Genomic DNA, 27,988 nt, shown 5'->3' with positions numbered 1-27,988 from the left:
ATATAATACGCATGTGATAATGTTTTAAAAATAAAGTGTGTCAGACAAGTAGTGAGATCGACTTTCTCACACGAGCACTCTCCTCTTACACCAGAAAACGTGAAGAGATGATTTTTACTAACATGTGATGAATTTTTCTATTAGCCAGATAAGAGTCTCTCTAAGAATAAAAAATGAGTTTGAGGATCATTGAAGAGACAACCTAGGGTTAGACATCTAGAGGAGTCTAGATCAAGATCTTTGTGATGTTGAATAATTGAAAGAATGAGACACATGCACCAGTATAAGGTGAAAACATTATAGCACGTGCTTCATACTACATGTGATAATAGACCAATGGGCTGATGAAATAACATTTCCATGCTTCTTCATTGTGTGAGACCCTGAAAGTTATATTAACTTTTCGTTGAAATACCCTTTGACCTTTGACTCTTTCTTAAAGTTTCAATCAGTGTTGCTACTTTAGCATATCACTAATAGCCATGAATGATTCGACAATGCATTGTCTAGGAAATCAGTTGATTTGAAATAGATAGTAGTAGAAAGGGAAGATGATTAAAATGGAAAATTTTACTTGTATACACAAGCCCTCTCTTACACTAACCATATAGGTGTCAAGTATAATTGTGTATATAAAGTTACATATGAACTCGAGTTCACCACATTAAGAGGATTAGGGATCAGATATGTAACTAGTTAAGTGGTAAGTGATGTCTAGGGTATTGTGAGTAATAACATCGTCATAAATATGGAGAATTCTTTCACATGTGAATTGATTCCTATATGAAGCTTGTCAAACATTATATGTAAGCTCTTGATTCTCATAGGTGGCACGAACTATTTGTAGAATAAGTTTGGTATCTTGTAGAAGTCGCACTGGCTAGGGTCTTGTCCATTATGTGCAAAGTGGGAGATGTTAGATTTTGGGTCTTTGGTCGCCCATGTGAAATGACCCGACAATATCCGATATGTTTCAAAAGAGGATCAGACTAAAAATAACTTCTGATGAGAAGTTACTGCAATTTGAATTTATGTGGGAACAGTTTTATAGGAACTGGATAAAAAAAAAGGGCAGTCCCCGTTTCCTCATGAAAACAGACAACAGAAAGAGTGAAAAGGGAAATTCTAAGGATTTATGATCTCCACGATTAATATCTACAACCTACAAACGCATTTAGTTTGTGACATTAACTTTGTTTCCAAGTGAATTAAAGTGGATTTTGCAGCAAATCGTTCTGACTTGTGAATCTTACACTGGTGTAATAAACGGTACATGAATGAAGTAGTATATCTTAAACAAATACTAACAAAAAAATTTGTCACAATTGCTTGTATAGATTCACTCCTATGTATTACTAACCAACAACAAAGGAAGTAATAGATAGGGCTTAAAGGAAGAATGCACTTAGAGTCCCTCAAAGTTAATTGCGGAGAAGCATAGAAACTCCGTTTTATAAACATCGTGAAGCATAAGAACTCTTTGGGTAATACTGCTTGTAAAATGAAAAAAATTAGGAGACTCCTACTGTGATGCCGTTAACTGCCTGGAAATAGAATGCCATCACTGCTGCTTACTGTCTTTAACGAAAGGAACTTTTGGTAGTTTCTGAAGAACCTTTTCATCCAAATGGCTGTACTGTCTCTTGAGTTCTTTTTTGGCCTTCTGTGCATAGGTATCTACTTGATCTTCATGTTTCTCATAGAACCATGGTACTGTCAACATCATAACAAATACTGTCCAGAAAACAAATATTCCTAGTTAGTTATCATAGTGAATTGCTGGTGACAAGAACTTATCCTAAACTTCTTAATCTCTTCCTCATTTGAACAATGACAATCTGTTATTCTGTCACTACTGCAGAGGCGGAGCCAGTAGTAGGAGGTTGGGGGTTCTAAATTTCCTTCCTCTTCCTTACCATTGAGCTGTCATTTTGTTAAATGTTCACTAGTTATTACTTAATTTTTCAGTACAAATATAGGGTTTGGGTTCGTCCGAGCCAACGAACCCGTCCGAGCCAACGAACCCCCTCCTAGCTCCGCCCCTGGTCACTAGATATACTAATCAAGAAAAAGAGTTAGTTCGTCCAACTAGAGATCCATGTGTGTCTATTGCATTTACACAAGTATACATAGAAAGTTTTACAATATAAGATCATGAGCTGGAAAATAAGGGAGGTATGGAAAGATCAATAGAACTTACAGATGTAAACAATGGTGAGAAAATCGAACCAGCTGCCAACAATAGATACAATCCACAAAGCTAAAATAGTCTGCAGATTGACATAGTGGGTATTAATTAAGATGAAATTATTATAAAGGTAAGAGAGAGATAGTGGGAGATGAGAAAGGTACATAGAGAAACTTCTTCAAATCCTTTCCAGAAGCAACTTCCCAGAAAAGAGCAAATGCCCAATTGAATCTGTCCCTCAAAAGTAAAGCAACTTGTGTCCACAACTTCTCTGGCAATATAATTTCTGGAAATTCCATAGGAGTCCTAACATTGATCGATCGAGTACAAATGAATATACTTGAATAGGGTGGGAGAGGCGAGAAGCATAATAACTATAAGCATAATACTGCAAGTTTTAAGTCGTCAAAGTACAATTTTTGAAGAGAAAGTGATGTTTTGGAGGGAAATTAGGAAGAACTCACTTGTTGACAAAGTGGGAGATATTTGACCAAAAGAACAAGATGGCCAAGGTAAGTATGAGGGAATGACATATAAATGTGAGCAAATGATAACCAATCCATTCAAATAGAAGCCAAATGACAGTAGCAGCAGCAAGCATCCCAGCTGAAATCTGCTTGTTCCTCCACAGCAAAATATCAGCAGCTGACACATGCAACAATTTTTTTTACAAAAAAACTAATCCTCAATAGACACCAGGAAAGAAAAGAAATATATTTTGCACATATATACAAAAAGTAGTTGTTATTTAAAATATGCTATAATGATAATCCCGCTAAGGGTAAACATAAAAATATAAAATTTAAAGATGTGGAAAGATGTTATGAAGAGTCAAACAAAAGAAGATGGAAGAGATTGAGCTGTACGTTTGCCACCGCCTAGAGCTGCATGGACAGGTTTCTGGCGGCCAAAGAGGTGAGACTTGTCATTTGTGGGTTGTCGAAAGTCATCCCCATCGGTGGATGACGAAGAAGAATAATCACGTTGATCTTTCGCTGATGATTCAGGAACAATTTCTTCCACTGGATCGGACATGACTAAAAATATGTTTAAACTTGTAATAACAAAACCTTAATACTTGGATTATATATGCATGCAATTACCAAAACAACAAATAACTCTGAATAGTGAGGGTTGCTTGGATTAATGATGCATCACTTTTTCCTCTTCTTTGCATCTTTCTATGTGTAACAGTCTCTCTCTTGTTAAGGAAACATTCAACAGAGGGAGTAGCGGAAGGGCATAACCATATATCTCCCAACTTTTTCTCTCTATGCACACTTATATGAGTCACACTTGTCCAATATATATAACTTTTAATTATTTAGATTAAATTAATTTAACATGTATTTTAACTATGACTATATTTTGCGTACCAATATTGTTCCCTTTTACTTGTCATAACTTGTTGAACTTAAATACATATGAATATTTTTTTCCTTTAAAAATATTATTTATTACAATTTCATTAGTAAATTGCATTCTTAAAAAAATGATATAATTCCTGAGAACTCTTGATGTGAGGTTAAAATACATATTTTTAATCATTATTTGTCTCATATTTATTATTTATATTTGTCCTTTCTGAGCATGAATTTTATGAATTGTGCTTAATAGTGTATTTAATTTGTAGGATTGAATTGATGGAAAAATAAAGAAGTTTGGAGCTAAAAAGAATTAAAGATGGAAGATTGAAGAGGAAATTAAGCAGACAGTTTAATAAATTAATTTTAATATAATAATAATAATATTTTTTATATATGGGCAAAGTGCTGCAGAATGCGAATTTTGAAGGAATTAAACATGTGCCACGTGGCAACTATCCAAGGCGAGACGATGAAGTGTTGGAGTCGGCTACTGTTCACGTGGAGTTCAACTCCTTTTAGGTTTTGAGTTCCTAATTTATTTTGGACTCAATTATTTTATTCAGGGTTTCCTACATCTATAAATAGTCCATAAGAATAATTATTAGGGGAGGAGGATATAATGTAGAAATTAACTTTTAATTTAGGGTTTCATCTTTTCTTTCTCTTTTATTTATTTTACATCTTTTATTTGAATGATTCGTTGTAATTGATCTATGTCTATGTGGAGTTAAACTTCTCGTTCTTGGATTATATTTACTTACAATATGATTGTTTAGTGATTTTGATTCGGCATGATTTGTTTATCATATTAGTTGTTCTTATATTCTTGTGATTACTATTTTGATGCTTGATCACCATTGAAATAAACATATTGTCTGAATTGAACTCAGGAGAGGAATAAGAGGATAGACCGTGGAACATAAGGAGCTTGTTTAACTCTAAATAGCTAGGGTTGATTCGTATCTAGGATAGGGATATACCTAGAAACCTCGCTTGGGTCACCATACATGAAGAAATCGTAATGCTCGATACTTAATCCATCCTATCCCCGCTCAACAATGTAGTTAGAGTGTTATTTATCGTAGACAATTAGAGGTCGGGAGACCATGATCATACATTTAACCTTGTGATTCAATAACTAGATAATCAAATAAGCTGATGAAATTGATGCTAAACATGATTGTTAGTTAAATTATAATCCTAGATCGATTCATTCATTGATTATGTAAACATCTATCTTTTCTTAGTTAATTGCTTTTTAGTTATTTTATCTTTATTTTTATTTTCGTTAACATATTTTCATATTTGAAATCCTCCTCTTAAATAAATAATTAGAATTAGTATAATTTAGTAAATAGTTAATTGATAAGTCCTTTGGGTTCGATAATCCGGTTCTTTTAAGAGCCACTATATTACTTGTACGACCACGTACACTTGCGTGTGCAATTGGAAGCAACAACTCCATTTTACATTCACTCTAAAACTCTTTTAAAGAGAGTCAAATTCATACCATATTGTCTATTTAAAAACGTAAATAAAGAAAATAATTGCTACATACTTTTTTTTTTTTGTGTCAATACGGGCAATAGCCCATTAATTAGTAAAATCAAGAGGAGTATCTTAGCCTAGGTACAAAAGTCCCAAGCTCCAAACAAAACAGACAAAAGATATATTTCCTAAGCAAAAGAGGAAACTAGGCTAGACTCTTCCAAACATAGGTGATGTAGCAAATCACAACTACAATCCAATATTCAACTTCAAGCACCCCATCAGACCCGAGGCAACTCCGGCAGCTTCAACTAGTCTTCTTGGAGGCCACTATGGTGATGTAACTTTGATGGGCTTGAGCGAGATCCATAGGGGCATTAAAACTTCTCACAACTGTCATGGATTCAACATTAATGAAGACTTCTTCAGCTCCACCAACATATCAGATAATTGCTCTTGAGATAAGACCAATCGGACAAATCTTTAACTCATCTTGACCTTTAATGAAATTTATGTTCATCATTGCCCTAACTTGTGCAGGCTGAGCTCCAGGAACTGATACCACTGCCTCTAATCAGGATTGATCAATACAAACCTCCTCAAATGTAAGCTAAGAGGCAAAACTCACCCTACAAGCTATAAGTATTTTCGTTTGTGTTCCTGTAGTGTAGATCAAAGTTATTATCGCATTGTACACATTCATTACCCTTTTGTTGTTACCATGTTAATCCTGATGCATCACCCTAATTCTAGGCATGGATTTGTTACATTCCTATTATGCCACAACCGATTGTAGAGCTAGGATCAATCGTTTTTAGTTTCCAAGCGAGACAGTCTTAGAAAGGAAGGGTAGTAACTCAATGCTTGTAGGTCGATTCATCTCTTACCTTAAAGCTAGGAAAATGATTTCTAAAGGGTATATATATATATATATATCATCTTGTTCGGGTTAAGGATTCAAATTCCGAAACCCCAACTATTGAGTCTTCCCGGTAGTAAATGAGTTTCTAGTAGTGTTTCCACAAGATCTTCCTAGAGTTCCTCCCGAAAGGGAAATCGACTTCGAAATAGATCTCCTTCTAGATACCCAACCTATTTCTATTCCTCCTTACATAATGGCTCTAGATGACCTTAAGGAATTGAAAGAACAGTTAAAAGACCTTCTAGATAAGAGCTTCATCAGACCAATATCTCTCCACGGGGTGCTCCTGTTTTGTTTGTTTGAAAGAAAGATGGTTCTCTCAGGATGTGCATTGACTATCGTTAGTTGAACAAATTCACAATCAAAAATAAATATCCCATCCCCAAGATTGATGACTTATTCGACAAACTTCGGGGTGCTAGTTGCTTCTTTAAGATAGACCTCATATTCGACTATCATTAGCTTAGAGTCAGAAATAGTCACATCCCGAAGACACCCTTCAGGACTCTGTATTGTCACTATGAATTTGTAGTTATGTCTTTCGGACTAACAAATTCTCTTGTAGCTTTTTGGAATTAATTAACAAGGTGTTCAAATAGTATTTGGACTTGTTCATCATTGTCTTTATTGATGATATCCTCGTTTATTCTCGGAAAAATGAGCAACAACATCCAACTCATTTGAGAGTGGGTCTGCAAACTCTCAAAGATCGTCATCTATTCGCTAAGTTAAGCAAATGTGAATTCTGGTTAGAGTCAGTTAGTTTCCTTGGTCATGTGGTATCCAACAACGGGATCCGAGTGGATTCTCAGAAAATTGAGGCAATAGAACACTAGCCCAAACCTACCTCTCCGACTGATAGCAAAAGTTTCTTGGGTTTGGCCGGTTACTACCGGTGTTTTGTTGAAGGATTTTCATCCATAGCTGCCCCATTGACCAAGTTTACTCAGAAAAAGGTCAAGTTTCAGTGGTCAGATGAGTGTGAGAAAAGCTTCTTAAAACTGAAGACCATGTTTACTACAGAGCCTATGTTGACTCTACCAGATGTCTTGAACGGGTATGTAGTTTATTGTAATGCATCCACGGTCGGCCTAGGTTGTGTATGGATGTAGCAAGGTAAGATCGTAGCTTGTTCTTCTAGATATTAAGGTCTATGACAAGAACTACCCAACTCATTGCAGCTGAAGTGTTTACCCTAAAGATTTGGGGATACTACTTGGATGGTGTTCACAGATCATAAGAGCCTCCAGTATGTGTTCACCCAGAAAGAGTTGAATCTTCATTAGAGGAGATGAATTGAATTACTCATAGACTATGACATGAATGTTCTCTACCATCTGGGTAAACCCAATGTAGTGGTTGATGCCCCCAACAGACTATCCATGGATAGTGTGACACATGTTGAGGAAGAGAAGAAAGAATTATCCAAGGATGTTAACTGGCTTGCTTGCTTAGGAGTTTGCCTGATGGGAACGTCAGATGGTGGTGTGATAGTTCAGAATGGGTTAGAATCTTCATTGGTAACGAAGGTTAAGGAAAAACAGGATAGTGATCTTGTATTACTTTAGTTGAAAGGTGCAGTTCATCAACACTTATATGAGGTTTTCTTCCGAGGGGAAGATGGTGTGCTTCGTTACCAGGGTCGCTTATGTGTTCCTAATGTGGGTGAGTTTGGGAAGCAGATCCTTACAGAATCCTATAATTCCAAGTATTCTATTCATCCGGGTGCCTCTAAGATGTATCGTGATCTACAGGAAGTCTTTTGGTGGAATGGCATGAAGAGAGACATAACAAATTTTGTGGCTAAGTGTCGTAACTGTTAATAGGTTAAAGTCGAACATCAGAAACAAAGAGGTGTTACTCAAGAGATTAGCATTCCTACGTGGAAGTGGAAAGTGATAAACATGGACTTCGTTACCAGTTTACCTCGTACTTGGAGACAACATGGCTCCATTTGGGTGATAGTGGATAGAGTGACTAAGTCAGCTCACTTCTTGGCTATCAAGACTACAGATTCATCAGAAGATTATGTTAGACTCTACATCAGCGAGATAGTCAGGTTGCATGAGCTTCCCTTGTCTATTATCTCAAATATAGGTCCTCAATTAATATCTCATTTCTAGAAATTGTTTCAGAAAGGTCTTGGTACTCAGGTAAACCTCAGCACATCATTTCATCTGCAAATGAATAGTCAGGCAGAGAGTATCATGCAGACCTTATATGACATGTTTAGAGCTTTTGTGCTCGATTTCAAGGGTAATTGGGATGATCACCTACCTCTCATAGATTTTGACTATGATAATAACTTACATTCCAATATTCATATGGCCCTGTATGAGGCACTAAATGGGTCCTATTGGTTGGTTCAAAGTAGGTGAAGAAGCCTTGATTAGGCCAGATTCGGTTCATGAGGCTATGGAGAAAGTTCATCTCATCAAGGATAGACTAAAAACAACTTAGAGTCGTAGAGGTCATATGCAGATATAAGGAGAAGGGACTTAGAGTTTGAAATCAATAATTGGGTTTTCCTGAAAATGTCACCCATGAAAGGGGTGATGAGATTTGGAAAGAAAGGGAAGATCAATCGTTGGTATGTAGGTCCTTACAGAATCCCAAAAAGGATTAGTTATGTAGCTTATGAGTTAACAATGCCAACAGAACTAGCAGCGGTTCATCCAATCTTTCACATTTTCTTGTTGAAGAAGTATGTGGGTAATCTGGCATCGATAGTACCTTTAAAGAGTGTGGATGTGAAGGATAGCCTCACCTATGAAGAGATTCCGGTTGAAATTCTTGATCGTCGAGTTTGTAGGTTTAGAAATAAAATTTACTTTATTAATGGTTTTGTGGAGGAGTCAGTCCGAGAGGAAGCTACTTGGGAAGCAGAAGCAGCCATGATGGCCAAGTATCCTCACCTCTTTCCTTCCGATTCAGTTTTAGCTTGAGTTAATAGTTCCTCTCCAGTCTTTCAGTTAATCTTGTTTATATTTAGTCCCAATATCCCGTCCGCTCAGTTATCATTGCATTTCAGCTCATTTGCATGATTCATAGAACTCAGTTCAGTTTGATATTTGTTTCTAGTACTCAGTTGGTAGGGATTTGAGCTCTTTCCTCCAAACTCAGCTTGTTTAGACTTCAATCCAGGACGAATGATACCAATGGGGAGATATTGTAACACCTCAAAAATCTGAACTAAGATTGAACAAGAGAGAAAGGCAAACCACAAAGGGGTCCATAGGCCATGAAAAGGACCACGAACCGTCACCTTGCTCATGGTTGTGCACCTAGAAAAAGGTGAAAGACCATAGACCACTAAACGGTCCGTGGAGCTCCACATGAGCCGTGAAGTGGCCCGTGAAGGGGACATGAAACCATCATTGCTACTGTGAAGGACCAAGGACCACTAGACAGTATGTGGAGTTTCACACAAGCCGTGAAGTGGCTTGATAGACTTTGAGGTTTGGGTCAATTTCAAAAGATCATACCTTTCAGCACAAAATTATTTAGGTCGCCCATGACTTATCAAATTAAAGGACGTTGAGTCCTCTTTCCAAACGCCACCAAGTTTGCCTAATTTCAAGCCCAAAATAAAAAATTATGCCCGAAATAGTGAAGCCCTATCGGGCAGAGCATCTTCACGACCCACTTGACGGGACGTGGTAGTCTAGATAGCCCGTGAAGTCTGTCTTCAAGTCACTTCGTCAACTTTTAAGTCAGGGGTCGCATTGGTCTTTTCTCCTATGTGTTTGGTACTTAAACTACATCATTTAATGCTTAAACTATGTCGTTTTACTCAGTCTAAGACTAATAATATAGTCAGAAACTACCTAGAACCCTCACTCTCCTAAAATTATCCAACTTAGAAAGAAAAGAAAATAAGAGGCAACAATTTCTCCCAAAAACAAGCAGAGGTTTACTTCAAGTTCAACCCCAAAATCCAAAGGATTTCTCTGTAGTTTTCATAACTAGGTATGTGGGATTTCATTAGTTGGTTCCTTTCACCCATTAGGTTCCTAGAATTCAGTCAGTTCTTCAGTTTCTCTATAAATTGCTCGGACCTATGGTTCCTAAATCTTGGGAATCAATTGAAAGTTAGTTGTTATAGTTCTATTGCACTGATTAACTATTTAACCAGAGAATTAATGTAGTCCTGTGAATAGAACTCAGAACCCTTGTTTGTATTCATCATCATCATTTCATGAATTTTACTTGCTAGGCAAATCAGTCAGAAAATCATGCTTCACAATTCGAATGACATATCTTTCAGTATATATATGTTGCATTCTCAAATAGAATGTCAGTATTTTGAGATACTCAGTACTTTCAGTTGCATTTTTCTATACATGTTCAATTGGGAGTAGACTTAGTACCGAGTTGGACTAGGGTTCAACGTACCCTTAAAAGTCCCAGAACTACGTGCCAACATAGGTTCAGAAGTCCCCTTTGTTGGGCATCAGTTTTTAGTGATCAGGCCACAATCATGCCTCTATACCTCTGACAAGGTATATTTGGTCCTCTTGATGGGGCGTATACATTGGACTCCATGTTTATCTTACGTGGTTTATGTCGGTTAATAGTAGCTCCCGCAGTCATACTCTTAATGCATTAACCGTGTTATCAACATTTACTTCAGTATTCAGTTCAACATGTTATCTCCATGATTAGTACTTGGTCATTGCATCTAGCTCAGTTTTCAATAATACTTTAGTACAATTTATCTCCATGTTCAGTCTATATTGTTCCGTTTATATTTCTCTGCTTAGTATCTATATCCTACATGCTCAGTATATTCCATATACTGGCACATACTTTTTCACTACATCATTGTATGATATAGGTTCAGGCGCTCAGCATCTAGATCACGCTTAGTTTGACTTCCAGCCCATACTCAACAAGTTTAGTTGTGAGTCCTCATAGTTCAAGGACGTTTCTTTATGCTTTTGGTTTAGTTAGCTTATTATCAGTATTTCACTATTTTAGAGTTAGTTGGAGACTTGTCCCAACAACTCATCAATAATAGAGGCTTTCAAGCATAGAGTCAGTGTTCAGTTGTTTTGGGTTGTTTCCCATGGATTTTCAGTTATATCCTCACTTGGTGTTCTTTCAGTTTTGACTCACTTTACAGTTATGCTTCCGCTTTCTTAGTTTTATTTCAGTAGGCTTGTGATATGCATGACTCAGGGTTTGCTTGTGGTCACTTGTGATCCTAGGTCTCGTGTTACGTCCAGGGGATAGCCTTGGGGTGTGACAGTATAACTAATGCAAGTATTGTTGTACATTAGGCTAAAATAGTGTACCAAATAAGGTACTAATAATAGGCAAAGCTAATACATGCATTATTTTTCTATTACACTCTACCAAACAACATGTTTCTCTCTTTATTACAACAATTTTTTTTTTTGAATATGCAAACTTAAATCTATATATCAACAGGTATATTATAACCAAATGTGTAGTTCCCTTCCAAAAGTATTACAAACTCACATCTTTCTCTCTCTTTCTGAAGCCTATAAACAGTGAAGTACATCAAAGATGTCATGTATTTGAGCTAACACATCATGCTTACACCAAAAAATAAAGTGGATTAGATAGTTCATTTTGATCTTCGTCAAACTATTCTGCACTTTCTCAAAGAACCTCTTGTTCCTTTCGGCCCAAATTGTCCACCATATGCATGTTAGAAGATTCTTCCATCCCTCCTCCTTCTCTGCTACATTGATGTCCTTGTTCCAGCTACTAAAAACCCATGTGATACTTCCAGGTTTTATCCATGTGACTCCTTTTAGACATATGAACATTCTAAATAGTTGCTCTGACCAATTGCAATGAAAGAAAAAATAGTTGATTGTCTTTGCTTGCTCCCTAGACAATTTTTTTTGTCTATAATAACATGCCCCATCATTCATGCTATTCGAATCTATGTATAATAGTGTCTACAATGGATTCCATGTTCTTCTTGGAATCTGGAAATGACCTCATTGTGCTAGACCACAATATCAAACCATTAGAAGATTTAGAGAAGGATCAAGTCATAGGACGATGAATAGGAAAATCTAAATCAATGGACTTTGATTTTCCTTTGTCTTTCTTTGAATTCCTAGAAATATCTGTTTTGCATATAACTTCAACTCATTAAATGAAAGTTGAAACTTAAGAGTTCATTGGGTGAGCGAACTCCGATAACATGTTTTTCTGTAATAATATGAATTTTTTTATTCTACAAGTCTCCTTTGAAATAGGGAGTCTTATTACAACAAAAAGAAGTCTAATCCTTATGAAACTAGAAAACATAAATCCTATTCTAGAAAAAATAACTATAGCTAAACCTAATCCTTATAAAACTAAAAAAATTATATTCTATGATACAATACAGAAAGCTAATAGGTTTGATTTTGTGATATCTACTTTTTAGGTCATACGTTGAACTTTTTCTTATATATTCTATGTTGGTCATTTTTCTTTTAAACTATGCTTCACTTCAATGAAGTGAGCACTTCGCTATACGCTTCTTGGTTCAAGCGAAGCAAGCCTTGTTTTTTTCCGCTTCACACTGCCTTGAACATGGCATTAACCTACCCAAACTTGTATGGATTGGTCACATCATATTTTATAGGAGTTTTTCCACTGTAATAAATAACACAAAGATAATTTTACTTTGATATACATGAGCTGACATCTCATCTCCAACCTTCTTTGGTCTTTTCCACAGTAGGGTTTAGTGGAGACCAACATCGAGGTTACTAGGCGCTTGAGCAACCAAAATTTTTTACCTGCACACTATATCTTTATGTTGAATAAAATAAATAATATATAAGGGTATCAATTGATCACCCTATCTTAGAAAGTAATTTCATATTAAAGGCAATAAAACATTCATGACTCAAATTTCATAATTGACAATTGTCAAACTTAACAAGATATTACATTTTAGCATGAACAAGACCTAAATAAGACCTCGTGTTCTATAATTTCCCACTCAGATATCTAATAAACCTATTGTACATCAAAGCATAAACATAAGTTATTATAGACAAGACATATGCTTGACAAAATGAGTCACTCTGAATGCCTAGACTGCAATTCTATACCCAATTATTCATTGCTATTGGAGTGTCCAGTCTGGATTGAATTTAAAAATCATAACAAACAAGATACATAAGAATCTAAATATTTCAAAGCTTATCTAAGCTATAAACTAGAGGAAGAGAAGAGATTAAAAGGTTGGTGTTTAAACATACCTATCTCGCAAGATGGTCTCCTGACAACTCACTGGGGTATATATGTGTGTCCATAATTTGCTTCATTTTGAGATCCTCCTCATACTTCTTCAATATCTTGTTCCACATATTCTTCTATCATAAATGTAATTTATACATATGATCATGATCTGGTGTATACAATCAAACATAGAATAAGAAAAAAAAATCACAAAACCTTATACTAAAGTTTTGCGCGATGCATAAGATAGAATCCAAGAATGCCTCCAAAAATAGTTCTTGACATTATTCTAACTTATACCTATCTAGCCGATTTCATTTATCTCTCTTTCTGCTAGTCTCCGTCCCCGTCTCTGCCTCTACCTCCACCTCTTATTGCTTTCCTTAATTGTGTACCCTTTGTACCCTGAATCCCAACTCTCAGATTATTGACTCAGTCATATAATAGGGCTCTTCCAACGTGGACCACAACTCATTCATTTGATAGGGCTCTTCCAATGTGGGTCGAAACCCACTTATATGATAGGCACTTCTAACGTTGGCCAAATAAACAAGTTTTTACAAGGATTATCCTTATTTTAATGATGGTATTTAATTTTTGTCCTTTAAATTGATAATTTTAATTTAATAAAAAATTGTAGATTAAAGTATTTTTAGTTATGACCTAATTTTGCAAAGAAGAAATTTAGAAATTTATTGTCTTGTTCGGCATAAGTTATGTAGTATCTAATTCGAAGAGTATAAGCTACTTGTTCAACATAAGTTTAGAGATATTTTATGATATTTGACAAAAGTTCCCTATGATAAGTTATGTCTCTAAGAGATAACCTTGTGGTTCTATATAAACTAAGCTATGTCGTAGCTTATAAATTATGAACTTTTTATGGTATACTGTTCTGAAATGGAATATATGTCTTGTAAGACATAATTTGTATGTTGCGAAGTTTGGCTTGTAGATTTTTTCCTCGTAACTCATAATTTGTGTCTTGCGATTTTTTTTAATGAGAAAGGTATCTTGGAACCAATTTTTTTTATTACTTAATATGTTGAAAAATAAATAATAAAAAATCATTAATTCAAAAGATAAAAATTTAAAACTACCCTAAAATAGAGATATTCATGCTTGAATGACCCACAAAAAAAATTCAAAAGTGATGGGCTTTTGAACGCTACATGGACCGCCGCTAATTTTAGTTGGAACTCCAATTTGTCATTTTCTATTGTACAACAATGCAAAGATCAAACAAAATTAATATTTAATTAATCATTTTAATCCAAAATAACATAATTGTCACTTATAACAAAAAAAATTATCCCTTATGCCTTCTTTATTGCAGAGCAAGAATATTTTGAGTGTTCCTCACTTTCAAAGATGACTTGTTGAATCACAGATCTTTTATAAAATATATATTTTTTAAAATGTGATAAATCACTTTTTATAAGAATATTCTAAAAGAAATAAGAGTACTTTTTATTTATTTGAATATAACAGATTTTTCTCCATTTTAACATATTCTAAAATAACTTCGGTTAATGAAAGACCACTAATTAAGAAATTAACTTATAACCTAATTAAAAGTGCATACCATTTTCTTTTTTCAACATCATTTTTTTCACTTACTACGAAATTAGTTTACGAACCTATGATTCTAATAATATATATACATGTATTTTTCACTTTCATCATTATTTTCTACACTAATGAAGAATTTCACTTTTCATAAATTATCCTTGTTTTCAAGTTATATATATTATACCGTGTATATATTCTGGAATATATTTATTATACCATATATATTTTTATTATATTGTATATATAATTAGAACTTCACACATAAAATATATCATGTATGTCTTTATTATACTATATTCATTTTACACTGTATATACATATAATTAGATATACACACATAAAATATATCTTGTATTTTTTTTATTATATCATGCATATTTTTATTAATATTTATATATTAGTTATACAAACAAAAATATATCATTTATTTTTTATTATACATGTGTATTTTTATTTTATTTTGGCATTCTCACTATAATGACACTCCACATCATTTCTATGTAAATGCATTTTTTTATTTCTTAGAGCATTCCTAAAGTGACCTCTACTCATTGATGACTTGTTGTGACTAATAGCTTGGTCACCTAGTCGTTCATTTGGTTTTTATGCAAGTTTCTGTGTTTTGGAGCTTTTAAAACTTGAGTAGTTCACTTCGGTAAAAACTTCAAGAAAATGGCCTTGAAATGCAATTCTGACGGTTCTGTTAGCTCCTGAATGTAGTGTTTGGCCTAGAATGACCTTTCATGTTGATCCCAAGGCTTTTGGCCTAATTCTGATCCCCCTTATGAAAATTGACTTAAAATAGGCTTGGGTGTGAGACCCACTTTTTTTAGACGAACTCGGTTGGAAGCTTTGACTGCTCCATTGAGTTAGGAATATCGAATTTGGTGCGGTAGCATATCTTGTTTGTGTGCATGAGGTTCTGAATGAATACTAAGCACCCCGTCAGGATTTTTGAGACTTGGCCAAACAGGGTTATGTGTATCAGCTGGTACAGGCCTTGGTGCTCTTTGTGTTGGTCGGGCCCTATTTCACGTTTGTGAAGGACAAGTTAGATGGCCTCCACAATCGCGAGGCCTTGGTTGTGATCACGAAGGCCATGACATTTTACCCTTCGCATTCACAGCCTGTTGGTCGCGATCGTGATGAAGAGCTGACCCGTGTTAACCACCCTTTGTCAATCACGAAGGTCAAATTAGTATGCCGTGATTGCAATCCTCTCTCCGAAAATCACGATGCATTGTGTGAAGACCAGTCACAATTTCAGCAACATTTATATATTGTAAATGTGATTTTGAGAGTTGTGGGATTACAATTCTGGTGATTTGAAGCTTGGTATATTCGAGGATTTCAGGGCTACCTATTGGTGTGATCACCAATTGTGAGGGAGTGCTTGTTAGAGTTAAAAATGGCTCCGAAAAGGCTGCCCAACCTTTCTTCCTTTTATCCATAAATTCTTGGATGTTGATGATTTCAGATGTTCTGAGCCCTGAATTGTGTCTCGTTTTGGAATACAAGTTTGGAGAGCTAAATAGGACCTTTTGGCAGAGCCAATTCAAGAATTTCTCGTGTGAATCCTATATTTCCCATTTGGACTCCAATTTTTGCTCCATATTTATTTTATATATTTTTATGTCTAAACAACTGTGTTAATGTTGTGATTCTATTTTTCATAGTGTTAAAGCGTTTGGAGAGTGTTCAGAAGAGAAAAGCTTCAAAATAGTGATTTGGAGCATGCATAATCTGCCTTAAGGTAGGCTACTTCACGTTTCTTAGATTGAGCTTCAATACATAATTGTATGTTAGTGTGTGTGAATTTGGGGTTGATACCTCGTTGATCATTCTTATCTTACTAGAAATCATGTTTTAGGCATTTTATCGGGTTTGTGGAACTATGAGCATGATGGTTTTGGTAGCTTAACATCTTCTTACTTTGTGATGTGTTTGGTTGTTGTTTATTGATGGTATTAAGAATGATTGGCCTTAGTCTCGACGTACACTAGTGATTGACATAAACTTACATAGTTTAGAGCTAATAGATCCTAAAATATGTTCGGTGTAACTTCGAACAACTTGACTTCCTGTAGACTGATATAGCTGACTTGGGTCTGATAGTGTGATCCTTAATTAGCTAAGAACTCAGCTCAACTTGACCTTTAAAATTATGGTTTTATCCTTATAATCGACTCGTCGTGTACACGGGTTATTTGGGCTTATCAGTGATTTGACATTGACTTATGTAGTAAAAGCCCGAGTGGGTCCCTGATAAGTTTGAGGTGGTTATGTGTTATGGTTTGGATCGGTTTTGAATTTGTAAAGGAATCTTAGAGTCATTTGAGTTCATTTTTCATGGCTTGACCCACATACTATATCATTGCTCTTGTTTCAGAGGTTCCATGTACATCTCTTTCAGCCTAGTTCACCCGTCGCTTGTATTACCCCTTTGATCAATTTCAAGTCCTGACTTGTGATCCCGTCCATTTTGATCCTATTTAAGTTCTGACATGCTTACTCTATCTTAATGTCCCCTTTGACCTTAATCATGTTCTTACTGGCCGGCTTTATCATAAATCCCCTTCGATCTGATTAAAGTTCTAAATGGGTGATTCTAGTGGTTCCTTTTGTACCTTTGCTGCGATGCTAGTCCGAGGAAGGTTGTGGCAGTTCTGGAGATATCATCATGTTCTTTATTAATTCTTAGTAATTGTGTATACTTGTCAAGTTTCTGGGAAAGTTTGGGTTTTACTTAAAGTTGTGCACGACTGTACACTTTCGGTCTATGAGAGACCAACTAATTTTAGTTAGATGTAATTTCTTGTTTTCTGTTCTTGGTACACTCGTGTGGTTTTCTTTAGAATTTATCTTTTTAACCTCTATGTGTGTTTAATTCTACCATTTCATATTGCCTTTAATTTTCTTGCTCAATCAACCTATGATGCCTATTGCGTACCAATTTTTTGATACTCATACTACACTTTGCATATGTTTCTTGATTTAGGTCCAAGCACTTGTTAGTAGTGCTAAGATAGAGCCTACAACAACTTCAACTTCAAAGGCAGGTGAGCACATACTTTATGGACTTACTTAACTTCATCTGTGTTTTGATGGTTGCTTTCCTTTCTCTCTTATTATTCCTTTTAAACAATTTCTTTCACCTGGTTTCTGCCCCTATACCCATGACTTATTGTTCCAGGTTATGGGTTGACTTACCTACTAGTCAGTTATAGTAGGTGTCATCATGACTCGATCAATTGGGTTGTGACAAGTTAGTATTAGAGCGCTAGGTTGACCAATCTCTCTTGTATAGAGTTAATGCCTAGTAGAATCCTACGGATTGGTGCTGAGACATTCGTATTCTATCTTCTGGAGGTTGTAGGGTGCCGTTAAGAATTTTCTCTTTTTTATCGCTTTCATGCAGTGTGTGTCTTATTAATTCATGGAATCTCACTTGTATGATTCTTTTGTAGAATGTCTTGTGTCGTTTGATGGGAAGGGGTTGTCCACTCAGGCCTATAGGTAGAGACCTAATTACGGGTAGAGGATGTCCTGGGCAGCAGGAAGGAGCTGAAGCACCAAAAACTGATAGGGAGAGGACTCTAGAGCCTACAGTAAGCCATAGACAGCTAATATTCCTTCACAGTCAGTAGGGCCAGAGTCAACCCTACCACCACCTGTACCAGTTAGGATTCTCGATCTCCCAACCATTATTCAACTTTTGACAGTTCTTGAAGGTATGCAATAGGCCCTAACTATTGTTGCACGAGCACCACAGAATAAACTTGCATCAATGGCACCTCGGCTTCAAGCACCCCCTTGGGGTGCCTATCCCATGATTGCGGTCGGAGCTATGCAGCTAGAGGAGCAGAAGATGCCCGAGGTCTTCTTAAGACTATATCCTCTGAGGTTTCTAAGGACTATTGGAGATGTTGCCTATGAGTTTCTCACTACTTATCGTGAGGGGCTATTCACTTAGGGCTTGGTTGAGTTGAGACAAGCCGACTTCATTACATATCAGTTTGATAGGTCAGCCAGGTAGTGAGGGTGTTTTTATCTAGAGGCGAGTCAAATTGGGTCTCCTTCGATTTCATGGTCAGAGTTTTCAAAGGTCTTCTTGGGTAGGTTTTTCCTACGGAGCATTAATGATAGACTTCGAGATCAATTTTTAAGGTTGGAGCAAGGCTTCATGACTTTGTCTGAGTACAATATGAGGTTTCACAAGCTCTCCTGACATGCTACTACAATCTTTCCTACTGAGGATGAGGGAGTTTGATGATTTGCTAAAGGTTTGAGACTTCAATTGCAAATTGAGACCTAGACTATGGTTTCAGCGGGCCGTTCATGTGTGGGTGTAGTTGACTATGCATGTACTATCAAGCACCTCTATCGTGAGGCTTATGGGGAAGCAATAAGAGCTCTAGGCATACGTGTAGCTATAATGGGGCCCATTCTAGGCCTAGGGACTTCTTTTATTAGCCCCACATGTGCTTTTAGTACGGCTAGTCTAGTCGGCATGTTCTTGCCTCACTTCAGGTTTTAGAGGGTGACTTGTACAATCAGTGAAATATCGGCCTAAGTTAGGGTCGAGGTGGTTAAGGTGCTTCAGACCGTGTTGGTTGTTCGTATATGGACCAATCTTTACACGGTTGCTATGTTTGTGGGGAGTTTGACCATTGTTATATAGAGTGCCCTCTGCATAGGATGAATGTATGATATCTACATGCAGCTTGAACAAATCCAGTAACAGCACCTCCACCCAGAGGTGGAGGCCAAGGTCAGGATTGTTAGGGTGGTCACCAGGGTGCAGGCGGTGGTCCCCAAAGAGTTAGGTCAGATTGTAGGATATAAGCTCAGGGTAGAGGTGGGCAGGCCACTTGTATGCAGCTCCAAAGAAAGTAGTTACTTGGATCGAATTTGGTGATCATAGATACGATTCTCTTATGCCATCTGCCCACTTCATCTTTATTTGATACATGCTCTACTTTTTTCATATATGTATAAGTGTTTTATGGTTCCCATTTGAGTATGAGTTCAAAGCCTTTGGCAGCGTCATTGTGTGTGTCAGTCTTGGTTGGTGAGTCTTTATTAATGGATCAGGTGTTTGATCTTTTTTGGTTACTATCCAGGAGCGTGACATCCAGGCTGGCCTTATACTACTTGATATGTTTAAATTTATTGTTATTATATGCATGGACTGGTTAACCCCTACCGCACGATCATGAATTGCTTTTCTAAGATCGTTACTTTAGCAATGCTTGATTCCTTTGGTGGTGTGGTAGGGCTCTTGAAGCTACACACCAATTGGATTTATCTCTTTTATTTGGGCAAGGCGATTTGTAGCTAGTGATTTCCTATCTTATTTGGCTTATGTGCCGTATGTGAGTAGGGAGGTTCCTTCTATTGAATAATTCACTATTGTCTATGAGTTTGTGTATGCGTTTCCTAATGGCCTACTTTGCTTTCCCCCAAAGCCTGGTATTCATTTTCCTATTAACCTTGAGTCGGGGACTCATCCTATTTCTATTTTGCCTTACCGTATGGCCTCCTTAGAGCTTAATGAGCTTAGTTTTCAACTTCAAGATCTTTTGGTAAAGTATTCATTCGTCCTAGTGTGTCGCCTTAAGGTACCCCCATCCTATTTGTGATAAGGAACAAATCTATGTGGATGTGTATTGACTATAGGAAACTGAATAAGGAGACGATGAAGAATCGTTACCTCATGCCTCATATTAATGGTTTATTTGACCATCTTCAGGGTGTTAGGGTGTTTTCTAAGATTGATTTAAGGTCTGGTTACCACCTGTTGAGGATTAGGGAAGTGGATATCCCTAATACCACATTTAGGACTCTTTACAGTCATTATGAGTTCTTTGTGATGTCTTTTGGATTAAGTAATGCCTCTACAACCCCTATGGGCTTGATGATACGTGTATTCAGGCCTTACCTTGATTCTTTCGTCAAAGTGTTGATTGATGACATTTTGATATACTCGGAGAGCCAGGGAGAATATGAACAACATTTGATGATTATGCTCCAGACTTTGAGCAATCAGTGACTTTATGCCAAGTTCTTAAAGTGCGATTTCTGGCTTAAGTCCTAGCATTCTTGGGGCATGTGGTGTCCAAGGATGGAATTATTATAGATCCCGTGAAGAATGATGCTATTCGTGATTAGGCTAGGCCTACCTCATTCACTTAGATTCGTAGCACCGTCAGATTCGCAGGCTACTACAAACAGTTTGTGGATGGTTTCTCTACCATTGCAGGACCTTTGACCTAGTTGGCTAGCCTTGATGTTCCATTTGAGTGATCTGAGGAGTGTGACTTGAGCTTTTAGAAGCTCAAGGAGTTGCTTAACATCACTCATATAATGACTCTTCCAATATAGGGTGAGGGCTTCACAGTATATAGTGACATATCCGATGTGATTTGGGTTGTGTATTGATGCATCGAGGTCGGGTTAAAGCTTATGCATCATGGAAGCTTAAGCTACATGAGATTTGGAGTTAGCAACAATAGTTTTTGCGCTTAAGATCTAGCTAGAGGGCACTACCTGTATGGAGTTCGTTGTAAGATCTACATTAATCAACAATTTTTCCAGTACATTATGAGCTAGAGGGACCTAAATTTGAGGCAACACCGTTGGATTGAGTTCCTGAAGGAATAAAACCTCTCTATTCTCTAACATTTGGGAAAAGAAAATGTGGTAGGTGATACCTTGAATCAGAAGGTGGTGAGTATTGGTAGTCTAGCCTTCCTTTCTAATGTGGAGCGACTTTGGCATTAGACATTTAGTCTTTGGCCTATAGACCGATTTGATTAGATATTTCAAATTCTAGGCGGGTGTTGGCCTATGTAGGATTTCAGTCTTGCTTGTTGGAGTGGATTTTTTGTAACCAATTTGAGGATAAGACTTTGGCTGCCCTTTGAGATTGAGTGTTTGAAAGTGATGTCGTCAAGGTTATGTTAGATTAAGATGGGGTGTTGATATTTGTTGTTCGTATTTGTGTTTCGAGAGTTGGGGACTTGATTCCGTTTATCCTTTGTGAGGCCCATGATTCTAGATATTCAATCCATCGGAACACCATGAACATGTATTGTGATTTGAGGCAACACTACTGGTGGAGCAGTTTGAGGAGAGATATTTCTAACTATGTGTCTCATTGCCTATGTTGCTAGAAAGTAAAGGCCAAGCATATGAGGCATGGTGGTGAGTTTTAGAGATTATCCATTTCGAATTTGAAGTGGAATCACATCCCATGGACTTTGTTGTTTGTTTGCCTAGGACTTATAGAGGTGTTGAAAATATCTGGGTCATCGTTGTTCGATTAACCAAGTCAACACACTTCCTTCCCATGCAGTCATTGTTCAGTGTTAAAAGGTTGTATCATATGTATATTTGGAAGGTGGTTCTTCTTCATTGTGTGTCTGTATCAATTATCTTAAACTGGGGTTCTCAGCTCACTTCTAGCTTTTTGAGGACATTTCAGGTGGTGTATGGCACTCATGTTGACCTTAGCATAACTTTTCACCTAAAGATCGATGGGCAGTCAGAGCTTACTTTCAAGTTCTTAAGGATATGTTGGGGCCTGTGTTTTGGACTTTAGAGTTCAGTGGGACTAGTTCTTGCCTTTGTCGGAGTTTGTGTACAACATCATCTACCACTCTAGTAATTATATGGACCCGTTCAAAGAGTTCTACGGTAAGCGTTGTCACTCTTTGGTTTGTTGGGTTGCGTCTTTGGAGCCTAGGCTACATGGTACTGATTAGCTTTTAGGAGGCCTTAGATATTGTGTGGGTGATTCAGAATAGGGTCAGGAAAGCTTAAAGTAGGCACCAGAGTTACGCCGATCGTAGGTGTTGCATTGAAGTTTGCGGTTGGTGACAAGGTGTTCCTACGTGTGTCCCTCATGAACGGGATGATGATGTTTGGGAGATGGTCCAAGCTTAACCTAGGTATATTGCACCTTTTGAGATTTTTTGGATTGTTGGTGATGTTGTTTATGAGTTGGCCCTACCTCCTACTTTTTTATCTATTCACTTAGATTTTCATGTTTTAATGTCCCGCTAGTATCTTCCTGTTGAGTGTCATATGCTCCAATATGACGCGGGTGCGTTGGATGACCATTTGACCTTTATGGAGGAGCCAGTTTCTATTCTAGCCAAAGATGTGTGACGGTTGCGCTCAAGAGCCATTTTTGTGCTTAATGTCCATTGGAGGCATCACCCAATAGAAGAGGCTAACTGGGAGATCGAGCATGAGATGCGAGATCTATTTCTCAACTTTTTTTAGCCTTCATGTACTTCTTGAATATGACTTTTGCAGACGAACATCCGTTTAAGTAGTGGATGTTACAATGACCCTCCAAGTCATTTATGGGTTGATACCTTCTTTTTCTTGTTTGGAGCGTTCATATAGAGACCCCAAGTCATTTAAGACTTGTTAGGACTGGCAGCTCGACTACCTGGTCATTCTTTTGGCTTTTTTTCAAGTTGTGTGTGGTTTGGAGCTTTTGAATTTTAAATGGTTGATTTCATGCAAAAGTTCAAGAAGATGGCCTCAGAATACAATTATGGTGGTTTTGTTAGCTCTGGAATGTCGAGTTTGATTTTGAAAGACCTTTTGTGTTGATCCCAAGGCTTTTGGGCTAATTCCTATCCCCCTCATGAAATTTGACTTAAAATGAAGCTTGGGTGTGGGACCTATTTTTTATCAAGATGATCTCAATTAGAAGTTTTCACTGCTCCGTTGAGTCTGGATTGTCGAGTTTGGTGGGGTAACATATCTTACTAGCGAGGATAGGGTTCCAAGTGAATCCCGAGCATCCCATCAGGTTTTTTGAGACTTGGCCAAACTAACTGATGTGCATCAGCCAGTGCAGGCCTCAACCCTCTTCACTCGCAATGCCTTGTGACTAATTCGTGAATGACAAGTCAAATGGCCTCTGCAATCACGACACCTTGGCCACAATCGCAAGTGTTTGAGAACTTTTTCAAATCATCAATTTTTTCATCATCTTCTATGTGACCGCTATTGCAGGCAATATCCATGTATTAAACCGCCATATTGCGTGTATAATGCATCAATTGTTACTCCATATTTACGTTCTTATATTTTCATTCCATTTCTACTTCTGTTTAGTGAGCAAAGCATATTTAATTTCTTTACAATAGCATTGACACAATTAATTCTCAAAAAACAATAGTATTGACACAAACATATAAGAAAGATTAGTGAAACAAATCAATCATAATATATCAATAACATAAGAATTTCAAAATTACATAAATATTTTACATCCATTCGAAGAGAAATAACCATATCATATTCTAGAAGTAATACTCTATGAGGACTCAAGTGATCTATGTTGGTAAGATACATCTGGTAATCTTCTTGCCTCTTAAGTGAGTAGGCGCCACCTGCAGTAAGTGTCATGAAATCATTTTGAGAGATTCAATAACAGAGGTGCCAAAAATGTCATGAAAAGCACCTTAAGGGGTAAGTCTATTAAGCTAAGAGACTACAAAAAAGATTCAAATATCATATGTTATCAGAACACCATGAGTTGAAAAGAAAGCAAAAATAAAGTATAGGCCGATTATTGCTATTCAGTAAAAAAAATTAAGCTTTCAGTAGTATGAACTACTGCAACAAGCTTTATCACTCACATATAACTTAAAGTTCTAGGAGTAAATATCATTAAAGCATCCGACTGACATACCAAACTGAGTGCCATCAGGACTCCACATTACATGGTTAACTAATGCAGAATACTCACTTTCCATAGATGTCTGGTTGTTATTCAGATAATAAATTGGTAACTATGAGACTTATAATCCATGCATACATAATAAACAAATGTGAATAGAATCAACAGTTTCTCTTAAAATACGAAAGCATCAAACACACAAAGAACTTCCTAACATATGAGCATATTCGCAAGCCACAATTTCTAAATTATTTGCGAGCAACAACTTCTAAGAACTTCCTAACATATGAGCAGTCAGAAGAGGTCCCAGATACTAAATACTTGTAAAAATTAGTTCCAAACTTACAAAATACACAATGGTTATCACAAGTAAACTTGTAGTCAAGAAAGTTGAACACTAGCCATAACATAGAAAGAGATAATAAAAGAAAAAGGAAAACAGAAAATGCTTGATACTCAAAACTATTGCACGAAATATACATTTAAGGAGCTTTAATGTTCTGCCCGATTGATGAATTGTAAATTTTCAATAGCATATTCTGAGAATGATAAACATGTCTATTGTTGTTAAGTTGTGACGGAAAAGAAAGCTCGGATGAAACAGAAAATGCAGGCATTCCAAGAAACAGAAGTAAAAAAACTCAAAGAGTCATTATAAAAATCATCCCATAAAACTGTGTTAGGAATAGTTGACAACTAACCTTTGGAGGAAACCTATCAATGAAGTCTTTATTAAATATCTTCTCTATATCCATACTTGAAGACATTCGACCTTTCACCACCTTGGTATACGATCTTTGAATTTACTACATGAATTGTTAATATAAATATCAATAACGTTAATAACATAGTATAGGATCTGATTTTTGGAAAGTAAAAAAATCTGATTATTCACAGAAGAGTGCATTGGTAAGTCTGTTTATTCACAAATATAGAGTAAGAATAAGAACAACCACCAATAAACTCCATTATCAAAATGTTGAATAGAAATCACAACATTCACAACAATGTGACCAGATCCATCCCCTCCCAACTTCGGCGAGTAGGGAGCCAGTCAGCTATCCACCGAAGTGCATTAAGGGGACTCCATCAAGTCCACCGAATTGGCCATCAAGTTTGAAAGTTGTTCAGGCATCATCAGCGAGCTTAAGCTCCTTCAGAAATTCACTGAATGCATTTGATGACGTTAGTTGCAGATCGCCGAGCATGCCTGAAATAGAAAGGGCAAGAGTTTTTTCAAGTTTTAAAAGAATGCTTTTAAACTTTTTGAACTCTTTCACTTCCCAAACTCCTCATACCCTTGTTTCTTTGATTTTGTGACCTCATTTGCCTTTATTATCTTGCTTCGAGTGTATTGTGGTGCAAGATTTTCAATCACATGCTCGTCTACCTCGATATTGTGCTTTGTGACCTTCTCTGATGTTGGTATTCAATGAGTTAGTGATGCTTTCGATATGGGTCTTATGTTATATTGTTCTAGTGGTGTATGATTTGATTGGGTCTTGCTAAATGTTAATGATTGAACTATGTCTATGAGTTAGGATAGTTGGATTTATGCCTGAAATTGTTAAAATTGATTGTGAAGGTTAATATTTTAAATTGATGACATAAATATGTTAGGTCTTGCTTGAATTGAGTATGGGTGAAGTCTCATTAGCCCAGTGTTGTTTCGAAGACTTGTATTTTCTCAATGAAAGATAGAGTGACGACTTTCTTAAGGGAAAATCGTAAATTCAGGCAATACATTGTGAAATGTAGGGGAAGTCTGAGTGTATCATGTGGGTAGATTTTAAAACTGATTGGGTAATGGGTATTGTTGTGTATTGATGTTGAACTTGTGAAAATTTGGGCTGAAATTACCTATTCGGCCGACTTGTCTTAGCTCGTCGTTGAAAGGATACATGAAGTTATTCTATTTGAATTGATAAAATGAGATTAAGAGAAAAAAAATGATTTCCTACATTTTTATTTTTTAAAAGTGATTTTAAAAGAAAGAAAACAAGAATAGGGTTCTTTCATAACATTTTAACTAGGAAGAAGATGTGTTTAAAAAGAAAAAAAATATAGTTATTCGAAAAAAGGGCATTTTTGACCCATTTAGTAACTATAGGGCCATTTCTGGACCAAAGTATTGACAGCAAGGACATTTTTGAACCAAAATTTTGACGACAAAGACAATTTTGAGCCAAATTATAAACGAAGGACATTTTTGTTGATTTCACATAGTTTAGGGGCATTTTTGACCCTTTTCCCAAGATGATAAACTCCATGCCCACGTGGATTCACCATGTTAATTTATTATTTTGAATTATAGTGAATTCAACTTTTCTATAACCAAAGTAATCCTAAATTGTAATATTGGGAATTTGAACTTTTCATTTTAAGTAATTTTAAGTCTTCTTTTTAATTACCATTATGGGAGTACTAAAAGGCTTCTTATTATTGTGAATTTAACTTGTATAAATAGTACTATAACATTCTAAAAAGCACTTTTATTCTAACTAGGGAAAAGGGTTAAAATTGTCCCTGAACTATGCGAAATAGATCACTTACACCCTCCGTTATATTTTTGAATTTAAAATACCTCCGTCATTATCCCATGAGACCACAAATACCCTCCAAGAGTTAACAGATATTGGAAATAATAATTCAAAGTTTGAGTAGGAATTCTAAGTTGTTTAGAATTTTTTATTTATGACATTCACTTATTGATGTTTAATTATGATTTTTTAGTTAGAGTGGTTTCTAGTCTTAATTTAATTTGTTTTTTTACCTTATAAATAGGGATGGTACTAGTTACTTTCCATACATAGAAATATACAAGAGAATAGATAAAACTTGAAGTCAGAATCAAGAACCTTTGAGTTTATAAATAAAGTATTTTCCTTCAAATCGTTATCAGAGCTTTTACTATCCTGGTAGAAGATCTAAGAATTTCCACTACCGGTGGGCGGCTATGACCTATATATGTCGCCCGTTTGGCCAATGATCGTGTTGACAAAGGCTTTACGAATGATATATGCATGTAAAAAACATGCTAGGAGAAAATACTAACACAAAAATATTGCAGATTTAAAGAAGTGCAACCAAATACAAGAGGAAGAAACTCTTCTCTAAATTAAACGTTAGAGAAAGTCAAAAACAAAAATAAAAAAATAACAAAAAACAGGAGTTGATTGTAAGTGCATCAATGCGAGCTGGAGAGAGTATACTCCAACACCAAAAAAAAAAACAGTTGGTGGGAAGGGCATCAACGAGAGTTGGAGAGAGAGTGCTCCAACAACAAAAACAAAAAAAACAAAAAGAAAAGAAGTTGGTGGGAAGGGCATCAACGAGAGTGGGAGAGAGAGTGCTCCAACACCTAAAAAAACTTATTAAAAAATGTGTTGGTGGGAAGGGCATCAATCTTGGAAGTTGGAGAGAAGTGATCCAACACAGCCAAGAGAAAAAATATTGTGAGTTGGAGAGAAAGTGCTCCAACACTTGAAAGTTGGAGAGAAGTTCTCCAACATAACCAAGAAAAAAAT

The 27,988-nt window shown here is 36.3% G+C and overlaps 1 protein-coding gene across 1 annotated transcript; it reads right to left on the bottom strand.

The window, feature by feature from the left end:
- Positions 1-1,531: 1,531 nt before the first annotated feature.
- LOC125821819 (reticulon-like protein B5) lies at positions 1,532-3,242 on the bottom strand. The gene is made up of 5 exons (XM_049501186.1): positions 3,055-3,242; positions 2,653-2,833; positions 2,353-2,494; positions 2,201-2,270; positions 1,532-1,734 (listed from the first exon to the last, which is right to left on the bottom strand). Exons 1-5 carry the CDS (start codon positions 3,221-3,223, stop codon positions 1,562-1,564), a joined length of 735 nt encoding a protein of 244 aa, XP_049357143.1. The 5' UTR covers positions 3,224-3,242; the 3' UTR covers positions 1,532-1,561.
- Positions 3,243-27,988: the final 24,746 nt, after the last annotated feature.

This window comes from Solanum verrucosum, unplaced genomic scaffold (assembly GCF_900185275.1).
Source record: "Solanum verrucosum unplaced genomic scaffold, falcon-dt-bn FXZP01000303.1, whole genome shotgun sequence".
Lineage (NCBI taxonomy): Eukaryota > Viridiplantae > Streptophyta > Magnoliopsida > Solanales > Solanaceae > Solanum > Solanum verrucosum.
This window is presented reverse-complemented; position numbering and strand designations above follow the sequence as displayed.

Bases quoted from the DNA above. Each gene is read 5' to 3' on its own strand.
- LOC125821819 (XM_049501186.1), bottom strand. From the start codon at position 3,223: ATGTCCGATCCAGTGGAAGAAATTGTTCCTGAATCATCAGCGAAAGAT. The intron at 2,495-2,652 runs GTGAGTTCTTCC...GATCAATGTTAG, and splicing joins ATCTCCCACTTTGTCAACAA to GACTCCTATGGAATTTCCAG. The intron at 2,271-2,352 runs GTACCTTTCTCA...GTCAATCTGCAG, and splicing joins ATTTGAAGAAGTTTCTCTAT to ACTATTTTAGCTTTGTGGAT.